Below are 19,465 nucleotides of genomic sequence, written 5' to 3'. Positions count from 1 at the left end.
GAAAAAAAATTTTTAAATTTTACAAAAAAATTCAAAAACAGAAAAAAAGGAAAAATAAAAAACAACACAAGTTGCATTTTTTGTTTAAAACCTTATGTAAAAAACGGCATTTTTAAAAAAAAATTATTCTAGTAAAACTTGTTTTTTCAAAAAGGAAATTAATTAAATTTCATATTTTACATTAAAAAATTGAAAAACAGAAAAAAGGAAAAATAGAAAAATAAAAAACAACACAAGTTGCATTTTTTGTTAAAAACCTTATGTAAAAAGCGGCATTTTTGAAGGAAATTTTTTCAGTAAAACAAAATTTTCGAAAAAAAATTTAAAATTTTACAAAAAAATTTCAAAAACAGAAAAAGAAAGGAAAAATAAAAAAATAAAAAACAGCAAAAGTTGCATTTTTTGTTAAAAACCTTATGTAAAAACGGCACTTTTGAAAGAAAAATTATTCTACTAAAACTTTGTTTTTTTTCAAAAACAAAATTCATTAAATTTAAATTTTTACATAAAAAAATTAAAAAACAGAAAAAAGAAATAAAAAATAAAAAAACATCAAGATTTACAATTTTGTTAAAAACAGTCTGTAAAACACAACAATTTTCAAAAAAAAATCATTTTAGTAAAAAAAGAATTTCATTTAAAAAAATGATTCAATTCAAAACTTCACTTTAAAAAACTTCAAAAACTGACAAATGGAAAAATGAAAAAAGAAACCTTTTGTAAAAAAAAAGACTTTTTGAAAAAAATGGGATAGAAAAAGAATATTTTTTTAAAACAGTAAAAAATTACGCAAAATGTTTTCAACTTTTTTTTAAAAATTGTAAATTCTATACTTGAAAATTAAATTCTACTAAAATTGTAAATTCTACTAAAATGTATGAGTATCTATTTCTAAAAAATTCCTGCTAAAAATTCTTCATTTAAATGATCAGGTAATCTATTATCAAAGGCAGCACGCTTATTGCAATATTCTGATGGGAAGAATTGCTGCTGGAGTTTGCTTCGAAATTATCACTGTAATCGCTTTGCATCATCCAGTATCAGCTGCCGGGAGTTCATTGTAGAAGCCAAAAAAAAACCGCGCTTTTGAAAAAAACATTTTTATGAAAACAAGCCTTTTTCGTCGTTAACCGCCATTTTTGAGAAAAAAAACAGATATTACAAAAACTGGCATTTTTTGAGATAAACTTTAGTTCAAAATTGAACTTTAAATAATAGTAAATTTCGAAAATGCATTTGTAAAACTCAAATAAATTATATTATCAAATTATCAATTCAAAAGCATACATGAAATTCAGCTTTTTCTGAGTGTAAAAAGAGAATTTTACAAATTAAACAGTCCATTAGTCACCTCAGGAAATAATAGTTTTTGGATCTGAAATTATACCGGAAATACAAACAGATAAATCAGTCAAAGGGATAACTTCTCAGCCTGTTAGTTTAGTTACAATACAACTCAGCAGCTCGTCTCAATTTGCACGATGGAGGACACAAGTTGTCTTTGTTTTCATCACCATCTGAATTTTTATTTCCCACTCTTTCAGGGTTATTGACAGCAGGAGCCCTTCTCTTGACAGTCTTTTGTGTACAAGACGCTGGTTGCTCAGATTTGAGGGAAGTTTTTTCAGATATTTTTTCACTTGCTTCATTAGATAAAATATGATCTTGGTAATCTGTATAATCATTGAGTACAGTACTAAGGATGGTTCTGGCAGACTTGATTGAAGTATTTTCAACACTCGATGCTCCCTGTACTTCTTTCTTGCATCTTGTCCAATGTCTGTAGAAAAACACGCAAAAGGGACTGCCTTGTCAGATTTTTTGTTGTCTAACTTGGGATCAAGTGCGTTCTCTTCTTCTATAATTGTGATAATACTCCCTGTCAATGACCCATTTTCCCACTCGTCACAATCTCGATCATGTTTCTGCTCCTGCAAATTGTCATACTCGTCAGACACACACCAGAGAAATTTAAGTTCTCTCTCCTCCTCAAAAAATCCTTATTGTTTCTCATACATTGGTCTATAGGACAACTCATAATCACAAAACTGTGCACGGACTGATCTGCTCAGTTCCATGTTGTCTGAGACGTGTAAAGTTTTGTTTTCGATCTGGTTCTCGTAGAAGTCTACAGTTGTCTGTTTGTATGGAACAGAGACTTCTGGAAAATTCTCGATTGCAATAATGAAGACCAGAAGCTGCCTCGGAATGGAGGATGGAGGTTCAACTACCCAGCCGAAGCACGTCTTCCTCTCCTTTATAATTGCTACATCATCATTGAAATCAGGAAAGAATAAGTGGGCCTTAAGATTGTCGTTCAATTTTCACAGATTTGATATTCATTATTCCAGCCTTTTTTAGGTGACGACGGTTGAACTCCTAAATGAATTGAAAATACAGATATTGAAAAAAAACTTTCTCTCTGAAGAAATAATATGCTATTTGCGAATGAGTACGATGATTATAATAGCCCATTATTCTTTTTTTGTCTGTTTTCATATTCTATAACAGAGGTGACTTACCTGGAATGGGAAATAGGAAGATGTCCTAGAGATGAAGAATCTCCACTGAAAGGTTTATAACTGAAAACTTAGGTTTGTAGGAAAAGGAGATTAAAATTGTCTCCGAAAAAAGTGAAAAAGTCTAACTATAGCTAAGTTGTTGAAGAGAACGAAAATAAGCGCACTGAGTTGAATTTTTGTTTGTGCACTACAAAAAAAATTGACATCATTATGACGCAACAGTGACGTAATTATTACAATAATATGAGTAAGACTTCAAGCACGTGAGCTGTGCATGCTTTGATAAAATAGGAATAATATCGTAAGAAGTAGGGATTATTTTTTTTCTCATGAGTTCAGTGACCCCATACAATACATAGGTATCCCTAATTGTAGCAACCATATGACCTGGCTGGAGTACTTTTTGTTCCAAAGAGGTCAGTGGCCCTCTTACAAAAAATAATCACGTAATTGTTCTTAATTGCGAAGACAGTAGGACGTAATTGTTAAATTACTATGATTGAAATTTTAACGATTAATTCTGTACAATGGCAAAAAATTCGAGACAAATTTGTACTAATCAAACCTATATCGATCACCTGAGAAGATTCGTCTTTACAAATGATGATCTCAAAAGTTGATGTTTTAAGGTCACTAAATAATTGGATTATTGATAACAAATTAGAGAAAAACGGATGATGGCAAGATTGTCTAAATTTTGATATATTTTAGATAAATATTTGATAAAATTTTGTTATTTTGGTTACAATTTGGGTATTTTTTGACATGATTTTGCTATTTTGTGGTAAAAATGGGTTTTTTTGGCGAGACTTGTGTCTCTGTGTGGCAAGTATAGGGATATTTTTTTTACTAGAACTGGGTTCCTTTTCGCAGGAGTTAGGTATTTTTGGCAAAAAATTAGCAGATTTTGGTAATAAATGGGTATTTTTGCTGTGAATTGTGTAATTCATGACTAAAAACAGATATTCTTGGGCTAGAATTATTTTTTTGGCAACAGTTTGATGTTTTTGGTAACATTTGGGTGTTTTTGACAAAAATTGGATATTTTGAGCCACGAATTGGGTATTTTTTGGTCAGAATTGGGGTTTTTTGGTCAGAATTGGGTATTTTTGGGCCAGAATTGAGTATTTTTTGGGATGAATTGGGTATTTTTGCTAAGAACTGGGTATTTTTTGGGAAGAATTGGGTATTTTTTGGGAAAATTTGAGTATTTTTCGGCCAGAATTGGGTATTTTTTGGGAACAATTGGGTATTTTTTGGAAAAAATTGGGTATTTTTTGCCAAGAATTGGGTATTTTTTGGCAAGAATTGGGTATTTTTTGATAAGAATTGGTTATTTTTTGGTCAAAATTGGGTATTTTTTGGGAGAAATAGGGAATTTTTGGCCAGGAAATGGGTATTTTTGCCAAAAATTGGGTATTTTTTGGAAGAATTGGGTATTTTTTGGTCAGAATTGGGTATTTTTTTGGGAAAATTGGGTATTTTGTGGCCAGAATTGGGTATTTTTTGGGAAGAATTGGGTATTTTTTGGGAAGAATTGGGTATTTTTCGGCCAGAATTGGGTATTTTTCGGTACGAATTGGGTATTTTTTGGGAAGAATTGGGTATTTTTGGGAAAATTTGAGTATTTTTTGGCCAGAATTGGGTATTTTTTCGGAACAATTGGGTATTTTTTGGGAAAAGTTGGGTATTTTTGCCAAGAATTGGGTATTTTTTGGCAAGAATTGGGTATTTTTTGATAAGAATTGGGTATTTTTCGACAATTTTTTTTGGTTTCAGATTTCAGAATCTAAAACAAATACAATATTGTCCTCTTTTCACGACTTTTAAATTATGCCCATTGGATTCTGCGTTAAAAATTACGCTATAAAGATGTACTGTAACAAACAATTCCAAAAAAATAGATTGAGGTTTCAGGTTTCAGAAGCTGAAACTTCAGAAAAAACCAAAAAGTGTAACTTCTAGGAGTTAAAGAAGTCACTATCAAATGCTTTGTTTAAAAACAACATATAGAGAGTTGATATAGCATACCATTCTCGCTAAAACTTTTTAGTAGTTTGAGGTTTGAGAAACTAAAACTACAAAAAACCCAAACCCATAATCTATAATTGACCGTGAAATTACCACCATTGAACTTCGCTTCGAAAAATACCCTCTAAAGTTGTACTGTGGTATACATTTTCGACCAAAAAAAAATTTTTAGTGTGAGGTTTCAGAATCTGAAACTACGAAAAAAAAACAAATTTTCAGTGATGGTTTTCTCTGTTTTAGTATTTTTCATTGAAATCTGTGTTAAAAAATTACAACCGATTATTAGAACAACTTTATATACAATTTTTTTTTAACGGTTTCGGGTTTTTGAAACTGAAATTACCGAGAAAAAAAAACAGAAACTACCAAAAGAAAATGCCAAAAAATCGGTTTCTTGCATGCTTTCACATCATGAGTAAAAAAAATTGAAAAAAAAAATTAAATTTTCAAAAAAAAATTTTAAGAAGCTTTTGCGAAAAACTTCCAATAATTTGAAATTATTGAAAACAAAACTTCATTAATAATCGAAAATTAAAAAAAAAATTGATAATCGAAAAAGTTATGCGTAAATGAAAAGTTTGAAAGTAAAAGTTCTGCAGATGAATTTTATTAAGTAGATAAGATTAGCTGAAGTGCATTAGAGCGGATGCATTTCCCTGGGGTAATTAAGATAATTACCCCTGGGTAATTACGATAAGATGACAGGTCTATTGTTCTCACTCTCTTTTTTAGGTACGTCTTTGGAAAATTGATGAAAATAGGCTATAGGTAATCTTTATACATAGGTACGTCCTTTTACCCCCCCCCCCCCCCCCCAGCTCTGCTCACCTACTACTACTGGAATGATTTTGCGCAACAGTTTATAGATCAAAGAACTTCCTTTAATTTGGGGTAGGATAGACCGATCAGCAATATTGCTTCCTAGGTCAGTTAAGGCCGACAGCAAAAAGGTCCCTTTCCTTCTTATGAGTTGTCATTATTCATTTTACTTCTTTAATCTAGGCTCACAACATTGACTTGGCCAACAACGTGATAATCTTCGACGAGGGTCACAACATTGACTCATTGTGTGAAGAAAGTGCTTCGTTTTCAATGACGTCACTCGAGGTTGCAGCTGCATTCAAAGAGACTCAGAAGTTGCTAGAGAAGTTGGCCGAGACCGATAAAAGTAAAGACGGGTAATTTGATTAAGGAAAACATAAGCTGCTCGCGGCCGCAATTTTCATCACCAATAGTTTGGTCCATTTTTCTTTCAGAATCTTTCACGCAAGAAAATTGTGTTATCTGGGATAAATCGTTAAAACTATGCTTCTACAAAATTATCCCAGAACTTAAATATGTTCAGTTCTTCAAAAATAAGTCGCAGTTGTTTCATTATTACTTATTGTGTCGAACATGTGTGCATCAGACGATGCAATAAGATGACTGATTTGGGACAATTCATTGTCATCAAATATTTGTCTTTTGAAGTGTTTTGTAGAGTGAAATCGTTTGAATATTTCAGAGTTCCAAGGTAACTCGGACAAGGACGTGAGCTTAAATGAGTCGGATGTACTCATAGGAGACGAGCAGTTGACACCTGAATTCAACACTACAGATATCGCCTCACTTGCTACTATTTTCCATAACTTAGAAACAACTCTCCTCAATGTGAACGTCAGCAAAACTTCTTCCACTGGGTCTTCCGATGTTAGTAGAAACGCCCCGCTTGTTGTGTGAAAATGAATATGATATAGACGTTTTCACATCTGTAAAAAAAATGTTGCCAAAGCTGTAAAATTGTGGTCACTACTGGTATTCGCTGCAATTTTTTTTAGGAATTGTGATTTTTTTTATTGCTGCGAAGCTGTAAGCTGAGTGTAGCTATATTGTGGTGATCTTGGTTTTTCCCGTTGTCTGACGGTCATCGCCACCACCACACAGCTCTTTCTCCATACATTTAGCCCTTCTATGGGTCTAAAGGAATTTGTGCCCCCAGCTTAATGTGTGCATATTATTTGCACTCCCAGACGCACGTGCCATATTGTTACATATTGATTTACCAGGTAATGGCAAGTGCTCTGTAACCGGAGAGAGCATGACGTACGGGGGGGGGGGGGGGCTCAAACGGAAAAGTTCCGGAACCGTATATAATGAAGGCTGTTATTAATACAACATGCCGACCAAAATAAAATGATCAAAACAAAAAGTTTTTAATTGATCTCATTGAAGTCTGCTGCATTTATATTAGTTCTGTGGTCTTCGAGTTCTGCGAGTTTTCGCTTGACCTATTTTTCGTCTGATACTTTTAACTTTTTTTTTCTTCACAGACGGGGTGAGCCGGTAATTCCCGGAGGATATTAAGGGCTCCTAGAGCCTTTCTGCTTACTAGACTCCAAGTATGCGATTCACCGAAACCTGTTTTGGTCACATAAAACAGTTATGTCAACCCCTTCAAAAAATAATCAGGGAAGTCAATAGTTTCTTCTATTTATTATTAATAGCCGCACAGCGATAGCTGGGGCTATTATTGGCCTTCTCTTGGTTTTTTTACAATTCAAAGAATTTGAATTGTATTGGTGCGCTGTGTTTTTTTTTTAAGATGTGTTCACACATTTTTCAATGACTTTGATCTTTCAAAACGGGATAAACCGGTAAAGCCCAGCGGGCATTAAGTTTCATTAGAGGCCCAAAGTGGGCTTTAGTAGTCCTTCAAGTGCTTATAGTGGTGCAGCTGCTGGGATGGCCTTAATTTAAGGTTGAAAGGTCATTTTTAGGAGTTTTTGGGCTCAAAATGGTGCAATTTTTCATGTTTTTTGTTATTTTTTTAAGTTTTTTTATTAGTCTTAGGTTGAATTTTTTAAAAGTTGATGAAAGCTTTTTGCGAGACAAAATTGCTTGTTATGATCATTTTATGAGCTATATGTTTTGGTACTACAAACACAAACACGCAAAATGATAATATTTTTCGCAATTTTTCTCAGGTTATGAAAATTTTTGTCATATTTTGAGTTTTTTTAGCTCTAGGTGTCAAGAAACCTCATCTAGGGTTTGATGAGGGGTTTGATGATAGATTACTGCTTAGTTTCTAGTGGTAATGGAATGTTTTTCAACTTTTTTGCCATCATGAATTTTAGCATTTTTTGACAAAACTTGCAATTTTTTCATATTTTTTGACATTTATTGTCATCATTGTTTATTGTCATCATTGAGTCCCAGGGGCCAAGAAAACCTCATCAGTGGTTGGATAATAAGTTACTTAAAAATTTTTAGTTGTCATGGAATAGGTTTCAACTTTTCAATATCTCAAATTTTAGCGATTTTTATTTTTGGTAAAATTAGCATTTTTTTCAGGTTTTTGAAAATTTTCGTTATTTTTGAGTTTTTCCAGCTTCAGGGACCAGGCAATCTCTTTTGAGGTTTGTTAATAGGGCACTGCATAGTTTCTAGTAACAATGGAATGGTTTTTAACATTTTGATGCCTCGAATTTTATCATTTTTTTGATAAAATCTGCATTTTTTTAAGGTTTCCTAAAGTTTTTCAGTTTTTGATATTCGTCTATTCTCAAGTGCGAGAAAACATATTCCTCGTTCTAATAAAAAGTTACTGCATGGTATTTAGTTTCAATGGATTTGTTTTGAACAATTTAACCTTTCGACTTATAGAAGTATTTTGATAAGATTTGCAATTTTTTTCAAGTTTTTTCAAAATATTTGTTTTATTTATTTTTTTCTTGCCTCAGTAGCCAGGTAATTTCATCCAGGGTTTGATAGTATGTTAATAAATAGTCGGGCAGTAGTTTCTAGGCGGGCAATTGAATGGCTTTCATCCTTTTAGTAGAACGAATTTCTATTTTTTGAATTTTGAAATTTTAAAAATTATTGTCTATCGAGTTTTTAAAGTTTGGAATTGCTGATGTAATACTGGAATGATTTAGGAAGCAGAAATTGCTTTTTAACATGTTTTTGAAATAGGTGTTTTTAAAGGGAAAAAATTTGGCCTTAGGTTTAAACGCTTCAAGAGTTTTAGCAATGAGTATATTTTTGTTTAGGTTTGATTCTTTGTTTCTCCATTTTATGAGATGATTTTGTTTGTGTTCTGGCTGAAATTGTTCAATTGATCTGCTGGTCAGGTAGAGTACGTCTGAATTTTTCTTTCAATTCTTTGAATTGTATTTCAGGACTTGTCCTGCTATGTTTTTTATTTCGTCGTCATGATTTTTGTTACGACCATATGACGTCACAGCCACTTTTTGTTCATTCGTTCATGCAATTTCAACTGGATTGCATGTGTGCTGTCATTTTTCGCTCTTAGTTGAGCGAGTTCTTTTGTTCATGCGCGTGATTTTGGTCACACGTGACTTACCTCACTCTCAAAAATGACTTCTTCACTTTGAAATAGACTTTTATTTACTTTAATTCAAAGAGATAAGGCACCAACAGAGACCTTATTATGAAACTTATGAGTCGAATTAAGTGACATCATAGCTGTATAGTATACCCAAGAACCATACAATGAAACTAATATAAGTTCACTTTCACTCTGCTAGTCTGCCTCGGGAAATTGAAATTGCGGAAGGCTTTGATAACTTGATCGTTTACGAAGATCCTCCCACTATAAATTGGTCGACAATTCAATAGCTAAGGCAGATATTGAATCAATATAAGTGAGAGTCTAACCGTCTAGAAATATATAACCGCTATTGAAGCTGCACAATTGAGTGAAAAAGTATTGATCTATATCGAAAGCTAAGCTGTTTTCCACGCCAATTGTATAGTAGATCTAGGTCTTTCGGCCAAGATTCAAAGGCATATTTGGTCGCATTAATTAATTCAGTGCCGTTTGCAGAACAGTAGCAATTAGAATATTTCTGGAGAGATGATATCGCCAATTTATTCGAGAAATAAGAGAGGCCCAAGTACGCTTTCTTGAGAATTTTTCTTGTTAACATTGACAACATCTGACAAATGTCTCAATTCTTCAACGTTGAGTTTAACCATACAAATAGGACGCAAAATAATTCATGAAATGTTGGCCTAGTCGAAATGAAGATATTTTGCGAAGCATTACTTTGAAATTCACTCTGTTAAAAGACGCACGCAGTCAACAAAAATCAGTAATAGTTTTTCCTGGCTGTCACTGTTTATCTTTTATTCAAGACTCTCAATAATAATGGGTATTACATCCGGTGCTAGGAAAATTGGCCGACAGGGCGTTTAGCCGACAACCAAAAAATGAGAAATTTAGCCGACAATTTAAGTAAAATGACCAATAAAACTTACTCAGAAGCAGTGATTGGCCAATTTAAAACACTATTTCGTAAGCGGACAAATACCGCAGTTTTTTCATCAACTAGTGTAACGAAGGTTTACCGCATCTGGCCATGCCTCACGGGCCATGGCCATGCCTCAGTGGCCCGTGAGACTTGATATGAATCTATCACAACCGGACTACTGATTTATGGACCTTTGAGACTTTTATGACCAATTATGATAAAACTGTCGGCTAAATTTCCCATTTTTTCCTTGTCGGCTAAACGCCCTGTCGGCCAATTTTCCTAGCACCATTACGTCCAGTACTTTGATTTTAGAGATGAAGAACGTAGACCCTTTTGATGGAAAGTATGCCAATATCAGCCCAAAAAGAACTGGTTTTGGAAAGCGAGATGCAATTAATGAGGTGGTCTCATTTGAAATTGTCACATCATAGACTGCGTTTTCAACAACCAGAACAAAACCTGTTTAATAGCCGCACAGCGATAGCTGGGGCTATTATTGGCCTTCTCTTGGTTTTTTACAATTCAAAGAATTTGAATTGTATTGGAGCGCTGTCTTTTTACGACTCGAAAAGGAGTATTGGAGAAGTCCTTTTCAGGACTCGAAGAGGAGTATTTGAGAAGTCCTTTTTTTAATCAATTTTATTGGAGTGAATTTTGAAGCGGGAAATGAAACACGTGAAAAAATTGGAGTGATTTTGTTGCTGAACAAAATGAAGAGTGGAGCGAAAAGAGAGTGGTTTTTTGTTCATATCGCTGTTTTCTAGAGAGCGAGAAATTGAGGTGTGAAAAAATTTCTGTAAGCGAGTGAAATTTTTTGTTCACGTGCGGCATTTTAAAGCAATTTTTTTTCACGTTTTTGGTTAAGAGGTTTGGTTATGATTTTCTTTAAATTTTAGGCTGGTATTGGTAGTGGTTTGAAGGTTTCTTGTAAGTTATATGAATTTTATGCTAATTCGGAGGTTTTTCATGTATTTTGCTGATTTTTGGGCTAATTTTTGCGATTTTTTTTTACTTTTGTTTTGTTTTACTGCCTCAAATGGGTATTGAAAAGACCCCTATTACTTGAGAAGTTTTTATTTAACAAATAGTTGCATTTTTGTGGATATGAGGCAGTTTTTTGCTGAGAAATATGACGAAAAATAGCGAAAATTGGAACTATTTTTCTTAATTTTTTTGCAGTTTTTCGTTTTTTTTCTTTAGATAAATTTCATAGCCTATTATGACTTGCCTACTGCTTTAGGATAATCTGGATACCCTGTTGGCTGAAAAAAATTTCCTTTAAATTTATGTGCTTTTGTAATAATAAAAAAAATATGAAATTTTTCAGGTTTTTTAGTCAGTTGTTTGTAAGAGCTTATTTTTTCGTGGTTTGGCATCAAGTTTTTTTAAAACTTCTCATAAGTGGTGTTAGTAGGTACTTGTTGTGTTAATGAAGTAATTTTGACAAAGATAGTTATTTCGGGGTCTCGATTGATGAGAAATTTTGATCAGATTTATCATATTTTAATAGATATGATTTTTTTAACTATTTTGTTCTATGGTTTTGTTTCAAGACAATCTGAAATTAGTGGAGGCACGTTTTGTCTGATGAGTAGTTGAATGGCATTTAAGTGGATTTCCACTTCGAGTCGTTTCCGGAATTCTTCCGGCTATGTTTTTTTAAATCAATTTTATTGGAGTGAATTTTGAAGCGGGAAATGAAACACGTGAAAAATTTGGAGTGATTTTGTTGGTGAACAAAATGAAGAGTGGAGAGAAGAGTGGTTTATTGTTCATATGGCTGTTTTCTAGAGAGCGAGAAATTGAGGTGTGAAAAAAAAATTGTGTAAGCGAGCGAAATTTTTTGTTCACATGCGGCATTTTAAAGCAGTTTTTCTCATTTTTTGTTTAGTTATGATTTGTTTTTAGTTATAGGCTGGTTTTGGTAGTGGTTTGAAGCTTTCTGAAAATTTATATGAATTTTATGCTAATTCGGATGTTTTATGTATTTTGCTGATTTTTGGGCTAATTTTTGCGATTTTTTTTTACTTTTGTTTTGTTTTACTGCCTCAAATGGGTATTGAAAAGACCCCTATTACTTGAGAAGTTTTTATTTAACAAATAGTTGCATGTTTGTGGATATGAGGCAGTTTTTTGCTGAGAAATATGACGAAAAATAGCGAAAATTGGAACTATTTTTCTTAATTTTTTTGCAGTTTTTCGTTTTTTTTTCTTTAGATAAATTTCATAGCCTATTATGACTTGCCTACTGCTTTAGGATAATCTGGATACCCTGTTGGCTGAAAAAAATTTCCTTTAAATTTATGTGCTTTTGTAATAATAAAAAAAATATGAAATTTTTCAGGTTTTTTAGTCAGTTGTTTGTAAGAGCTTATTTTTTCGTGGTTTGGCATCAAGTTTTTTTAAAACTTCTCATAAGTGGTGTTAGTAGGTACTTGTTGTGTTAATGAAGTAATTTTGACAAAGATAGTTATTTCGGGGTCTCGATTGATGAGAAATTTTGATCAGATTTATCATATTTTAATAGATATGATTTTTTTAACTATTTTGTTCTATGGTTTTGTTTCAAGACAATCTGAAATTAGTGGAGGCACGTTTTGTCTGATGAGTAGTTGAATGGCATTTAAGTGGATTTCCACTTCGAGTCGTTTCCGGAATTCTTCCGGCTATGTTTTTTTAAATCAATTTTATTGGAGTGAATTTTGAAGCGGGAAATGAAACACGTGAAAAATTTGGAGTGATTTTGTTGGTGAACAAAATGAAGAGTGGAGAGAAGAGTGGTTTATTGTTCATATGGCTGTTTTCTAGAGAGCGAGAAATTGAGGTGTGAAAAAAAAATTGTGTAAGCGAGCGAAATTTTTTGTTCACATGCGGCATTTTAAAGCAGTTTTTCTCATTTTTTGTTTAGTTATGATTTGTTTTTAGTTATAGGCTGGTATTGGTAGTGGTTTGAAGCTTTCTGAAAATTTATATGAATTTTATGCTAATTCGGATGTTTTATGTATTTTGCTGATTTTTGGGCTAATTTTAACGATTTTTTTTTACTATTGTTTTGTTTTACTGCCTCAAATGGGTATTGAAGATATCCATATTAGTTGAGAATTTTTCAGTGAACACTTTGTTACAGTTTTGTGGATATGAAGCATTTTTTTGTTGAGAAATATGACGAAAAATGTCAAAAATTGGAACTAATTTTCTTAATTTTTTTCAGTTTTTCGGTTTTTCTGTTCTTTAGACAATTTTCTTAACCTTTTATGACCTGCCTATTGTTTTGCGAGCATCTGGGTATCCTCTTGTCTGAAAAGAATTTTTGTTTAGATTGATGTGCTTTTGTAATATTAAAAAATATTAACTTTTTCCAGATTTTTAGTCAAAGGTGTTTGTAAGAGCATATTTTTTCATGATTTGGCTTCAAGTATTTTTAATGAATCTAATTAGTTGTTTTAGTAGTTACTAGTTGTATTGATGGAGTAATTGTGGCAGAGATAGTTTTCTGGGGTATCAATTTGTCCCAGCATTTGATCAGATTTTATTATATTTTAAAAGATTTAATTTTTTTACTTTTTTTGTTTTATGGTTTTAAATTATTGGAGGCGCGTTTTGTGTGATGAGTAGTTGGATGGCATTTAAGTGGATTTTCACTTTGAGTCGTTTCCGGAATTTTTCCGGCTATGTTTTTTTCAGATCTGTTTACTCATTTTCTTGATTTTTGAAGTCAAATTGGAGTAGTAATTTTGGTCACGCCGAAACAGGAAATGGAGCGAAAAAGCGAGTGTTTTTGCGGCGTGAATTTTTTTCGCTCTAATTTTAAAGTAGAGTGAGAAAACGGTGTTTGAACAAAAATTCGGTTTCTCAGTAGTGATTTTTTGTTCACATGCGGCAATTTCACTCTGATTTTTACTGTTTTTTCGATTTTTTGGATCGGATTTTTTTCTAACTGGTTTTCCTAATCCATTCACAGCTCATTCTAGGCCTAGTTTTTAGTTTGTATTATATTTTCATTTCTCGCTAGGGGTTTTTTATTCACATGCGGCATTTTGATATTGATTTTCTGTTTTCTTATTTTGTTCTGATTTTTTTAAAATGGTTTTCTGAATTCACTCATAGTCCATTCTAAGTCTAGTTTTTCTGTTTAGTAAATGAAAATTCTTTGAATTGTACGTCAGGACTTGTCCTGCTATGTTTTTTATTTCGTCGTCACGATTTTTGTTACGACCATATGACGTCACAACCACTTCAAATCTGCTTTTTGTTCATTCGTTCATGCAATTCCATCTGAAGTGCGTGCGTGACGTCATTTTTTGCTCTTAGTGGAGCGAGTTTTTTGTTCATTCGCGTGATTAAAGTTTTGGTCATACTTGACTTAGCTCCTTTTCGAAAATGACTTCCTCACTTTGAAATTGACTTTTATTTGCTTTAATGCAAAGAGATAAGGTCAAATGAGTGTGTGTAACTCTAAATTAAGGTTATTAGAGAGCAGCTAATAGAGGCAGCTAAAACTTATACAGATTTTTAATCAAAATAGAACATATCTGCCTTCAATGAAAAGACGATTTTTTTTATCTGTCTTTTTAACGGTTTTTTTTGAGACTGCAGATCTATGAAGCTATTGCGGCTATTTTCTGGCAATCTGCCAGCTATGTTTTCTTTTTCTCTATAAGATCTTCTTTCGACCGTTTAGGGTAGACCACAAAGAAGCGCCGAGTCATTAACTGAATTATCGAGCCAAGTTTCAACAATCCCTACATTGTCAGCTGGTTTTTGCGCGGTTCGACTGCATTTATTGACTCCTCTTTCCATAGTTAAAATACCTCAAACCTTCAGACTCAAAATCATTAGCTCAGAATTGTCCGAATTCGAATGGAACTGACAATTTGGTCATTCTGGCTCAACCATGCAACCGTTCCTGATGATGAATCGCTCGTCAGAGTTATTTTGCATCCAATTACGTCTTTCAGTCTTTCAACTCATTATCAGCTTCTCATACGGATTTAAGCGTCAACAAAAATATTTTGAAGCTTTGAAGACTTTTGAAGTTGTTCAGAGTTCAACAAGATATTTTGCCTTCCAACTGCGTCTTTGAACTTAAAGAGCAAGGCTTGAAGATGAAAAGACCGGTACAATTTCCTTTTTAATTGCTCTTGAACGAAGTTCTTAGCAATTATTGTAAACGTGTGTGTCTTTTTTAATGCAAAATTTTCGCTTGACGGTTTTGATTTTTCGAGTGACTTTTACGCCCTTGACTTTTTGCGTTTCGCGTGATCTAAAATTCTCTCTCAATCGCAATTTGAAGCAGCTGAACTCAATTGGCGGCAATTTAATACTAAAAGTCAAATCAAAATTTCGCCGAAAATGGTGCCATTTTTAATTTAATAGTGGTATATGTTAAACTCTCATGTGGTTAATTGCTCTTGAACGAAGTTCATAGCAATTATTGTAAACGCGTGTGTCTACCTGTAGGCTCTTTTGTACTGCTGATGATTCAAATTATTATTTGAACCCTGGTTTTTGTCAGTCTTTCGGAAATTTGGGAGAAAAAGTGGAGTCTGAGAATGGTAATGCCAGAAGACATTGAGTTAGGTGCCTCTTTTTTATCTATCCATAGTGTATAAAATGAAATATACGGCTATTCGGATATTCTAGGCAGGATTTGGGACAGATAGTGGTTTTCCTGCCTACCCTGCAGGTTTTTCGTACACTTATTTTTGGCTTTAGAGCAGCTATTTTTGCTGCTGGTTTTCTAAATTTGATGTTACCAGCAGGTAATGCATGTTTAGTTGCTGAGACAACTACCCCAATTGTTACATTAAATGGCTCTCCTGTGAATTGTTCTGTACTATTGTCTTTTTTTCAAGATCTTTTCTCAAATTTGAATGTTCACTCCCGTAGATGTGTTCTATTTACGTCGAAGGGTGTTTTATATAAAGCGAGTAGACTGCAGGAGTTTTTTTTTCAATTTTCTTTTGATGTGGAAAATCTAATTCTATGTATAACTTTAACTTTCGTATTTTAATTAAGTAATTGACTGGGATTTTCAGTGTTCCTTCAAATTGTCTGGTCAGTCTTTTCACCTATAGCTCTATAAATGAAAAATGTCTTTTTTTATCTTGCTTCTCTTCTGTTTCAAGCCCGAATTAACTCAAGGGATCAAGTGCTGGCTATATTTATCAGTGATGCGTTCTCCTGATTGTTTAAAGATTTCAGTATTCAAATCTTATTAAAAATTACTTGGGCAGAGCTTAGTTCTAAAGAAATTGCTGTTTTATCCATCTTTCATGATATTTTTACGAGGCCATTTCATGCTCTTATTGACGTCTGATTTGTGCTATGTAGCGATCCTTAACGTGTTGTACGATGCGTTATTTGGGCTTGTTGAAAGTCTCAGACAGCAGCTATTAATTGGAGTTGCTTTGACTTTTTGTTTGAAATTTTCGCGAATTTCTTAATTGTCTTCATTTCAAACTTTATTAAAATAAAGTACGTTTATTTAGGAATGCACATATATTTGGTATATTTAGTTTCTTTTTTATCGGCTTGAAATTTGCTGGCGATGATGTCTCCCTTATGGTTATCTGTTTACGTTGGGGTAGATACAAATGCGCGAGCCTCTTATAATCTAAACGTTTGTGTACATTGTTTTTTTTTCAAGTTTTTCAATTGCCTGATTGAGAAATTGGCATTGGCTATCGTTTTGAACAGCAGTTGGCTATTTTCGTTGTTATCGCTGTGATTGATTTTGTTCAGACTTTTCCACAACAAGCTGGAGCCGTGTTCAGAGGTAGTCTGATCTATTCTTGGCTAGAAGATGCTGGATTGAGACCGGAGATAACGCCAGCAGTCATTTCGACTCTGGATAAAGTGGCTTCATATCTTTCCACACTTCAGAGCAACAACGCCTTTAACGTTAGGTAATGTAATGACATAGCAATGTTTATCGTTTTTTTTACTATAGGTACCTCTAAAAGTGATCGAAGCGTATGATTTTGTGATCAAATGTCAACTTTTGATCGTGCACGCAGATCTGTATATAAATGTAATGAGGAGAATTAACTATTAAATTCATCACAATTTTCCAGGATAATAATAAGCGCTGAATTGCAATAAATTTGTCTCCAAAACATGTTTAAGATTCCTTATTTGTCATATTTCCCTAGAAGGTAATCGTATTGATTGAGATGTTGATCTATTTCAGGCCTTATGGAATAATGAAAATGGCGGATGTGCTGAAACAGTTATATCCCGATCAGGGACAAGATCTCTACGCCAATTACTTCCTCAAGAACTGCAGTCGAACTGAGTTTAAAATGCACGTGTCCCTTTTTGAAGAGAGAGAAAAGGCCCAGCCAAGCGACCCTTGGGCTAAAAAGAATGTAGGCAGTGCTGCCGCTGCGTTGGGTGGAGGGAGTGATACAAAACCAAGGATGGTCAATTACTGGTGCTTTTCGCCGGCCTACGCTTTGAAATCGGTCATCCAACATCGTGAGTGTCAAATTTGCTACTAAAGGTGAAAAGTTTACAACTTTAAGTAGTAGTGGCATCATGTGCACTACAATGTGTTAAATTTGTGCACCCTTTAAACCCAGAGGTGAAAAAGCAAAAGGCAGCGTTTTTGTGATGCACCCCCCCCCCCCCCCGCGCAAATGAAAATATCTGATCAAACTATAAACTGTACCAAAAAGCGGTCAACTTTATAACTAGCATTCAAATAATTGGCAGATTCACACGAAGGCGTTAATTAGCCAAGACTGTTCCACTTTGTTTTCAGATGTGAGGTCAGTCATAATAACATCAGGAACTCTATCGCCACTCTCCTCCTTTGAACTGGAGATGAGAATGTCATTTCCGTGGCAATTGCAGAACCCGCATATTGTGCAACCCAGTCAGTTCTTTGCATCTGTTGTACATTCTGGACCTTTGGGTTCCAAGTTGAGTTCGGCCTACAGCAATAGGAGCAACAAGAATTACTTAGACGACCTAGGAGCTCTAATATCCAATATGAGGTAAGGCGTGCTCGGTATATCAAACTACCATTTTTCGAGTTTAGTTTGTTTGGCAAAAAAGTCGAAATAGACGATGTAGAAACCGTTTATTAATACCGAGGTTTTTAATTAATAGCCGCGTATAGATCACAATTCATACCTTCTCTGCGAATACAGGCTCATTAAGTTACATTTAATGTTTGTACAAGACCAATCTGTGAAATGTATGAGCCTTCATATTATAATTTTGAGCTGTTAATAATACTTCAATGTTATTTCAGCAAAGTTGTTCCTCATGGAATGCTTGTGTTCTTCCCCTCATACACTGTAATGAGCAGCTGCATTGAGTTCTGGAAGTCTAGCGACACTTGGAATAGAATCACTCTTCACAAACCTGTTCATGTGGAACCCAAAGACAAAGCGAGTCTGGCAGAGGTCATTGCCCAGTACAACCTCGATGTGAGAAGTCGGGAAGATGCAAAGGGGGCAGCATTTTTTGCTGTTTGTAGGTAAGAACATTAATCACCAGTTTGTAATCTGGATCAACGGCTAATTTTTAAGCGAAGAATATTGAAATCATGGAAATGGTTTTGACGCATTTATAATAATTTGGTTATGCTTGATTAACTTTGTTGACATGAGCCGTGAAAGCTTGTCTTGGGTTGAGGATTTCATTTTCCGTGGAAATTGTTATAGCAGCTAGTAATTGTTTACATTTGGTGAAGGTTTCTGGTGTTAAACGTGTTCTCAAAGCATACAAATAAGCAGTGTTTGTTACTTGAGTATCATAAAATTTTCGGTTTCCAGGGGCAAAGTGAGCGAGGGGTTGGACTTCGCTGACATCAACGGCAGAGCAGTCATAATAACCGGCTTGCCGTACCCTCCTCAATTCGATCCAAGAGTTAAGTTGAAAATGGAGTACCTGGACACAGTAACGTCCGCCATGAAAGACAAGAATAAAGTAGTTCCAAACGCAGCAAATAGTGCTTCAGTCCAAAAAAATGCCGGTGCTCCTACGCTTCCTCAGTTGTTAGATGGTAGAACGTGGTATCAACAGCAAGCAATTAGAGCAGTGAACCAGGCGATTGGTCGAGTGCTGAGACACAAAAATGACTATGGCGCCATTCTGTTATGTGACGAACGGTTCGCCTATTCTTCGAATATCGCACATTTATCGTCTTGGATCAGGCCAAGTAATAGCTTTTTAAAATGTTCCCTTATACAAATTTGTCCCCTCCAAATCAATACTGATCGTTAAAGGTGAAGCAATCTAGTCTTTCATGGTTTTGAATTAACACTCTTTACAATAAAAAAGTTTACAGTAAAAAAGCATAATTGTTAGCGCCTGATGAATACTACGAAAATCTATAATAGGGGCGGAATTCTGCTTTGAGATTAGAAGATCTTTTTAACCACTCTTTTTTCGCCATTGTTGATGAGGAATGGCGGAAAAAGAGAAGGTTATCAATTGTTTGCTCTCAAGCGAAGTTTGTAGCGATTAGATTAATCCCGCGTTCTTTTGCGCTTTTAAACTTGACGATATTTTGTCTGATGTTTTTAACTTTTCGTCCGCAAAAACGGGATAAACAGGTAAAGCCCGGAAGGCATTAATGGCTGAAAAGCTCTATTATAGTTTTAATCGCCTAGTATGAGATTCACCGAAACTCTTAAAATT

At 34.1% G+C, this 19,465-nt stretch overlaps 1 protein-coding gene across 2 annotated transcripts in view; it reads left to right on the top strand.

Moving 5' to 3' along the window:
• Nucleotides 1–19,465, top strand: part of LOC142352779 (regulator of telomere elongation helicase 1 homolog) — a 61,257-nt gene that overhangs the window by 14,971 nt on the left and 26,821 nt on the right. For both annotated transcript variants that reach the window (XM_075404887.1, XM_075404886.1), the window contains exons 3-9: nt 5,556–5,721; nt 6,058–6,242; nt 16,556–16,719; nt 17,004–17,290; nt 17,577–17,811; nt 18,072–18,299; nt 18,598–18,983. In XM_075404887.1, coding sequence (XP_075261002.1) covers nt 5,556–5,721; nt 6,058–6,242; nt 16,556–16,719; nt 17,004–17,290; nt 17,577–17,811; nt 18,072–18,299; nt 18,598–18,983 — 1,651 coding nt within the window. The remainder of the gene's footprint in view (nt 1–5,555; nt 5,722–6,057; nt 6,243–16,555; nt 16,720–17,003; nt 17,291–17,576; nt 17,812–18,071; nt 18,300–18,597; nt 18,984–19,465) is intronic.

The sequence above is a fragment of the Convolutriloba macropyga genome, chromosome 14 (genome assembly GCF_964194025.1).
Source record: "Convolutriloba macropyga chromosome 14, txConMacr16.3, whole genome shotgun sequence".
NCBI classification, from domain to species: Eukaryota; Metazoa; Xenacoelomorpha; order Acoela; family Convolutidae; genus Convolutriloba; species Convolutriloba macropyga.
Note: the sequence above shows the minus strand (reverse complement) of the source record. Positions and strands in the feature narration are given on the sequence as shown.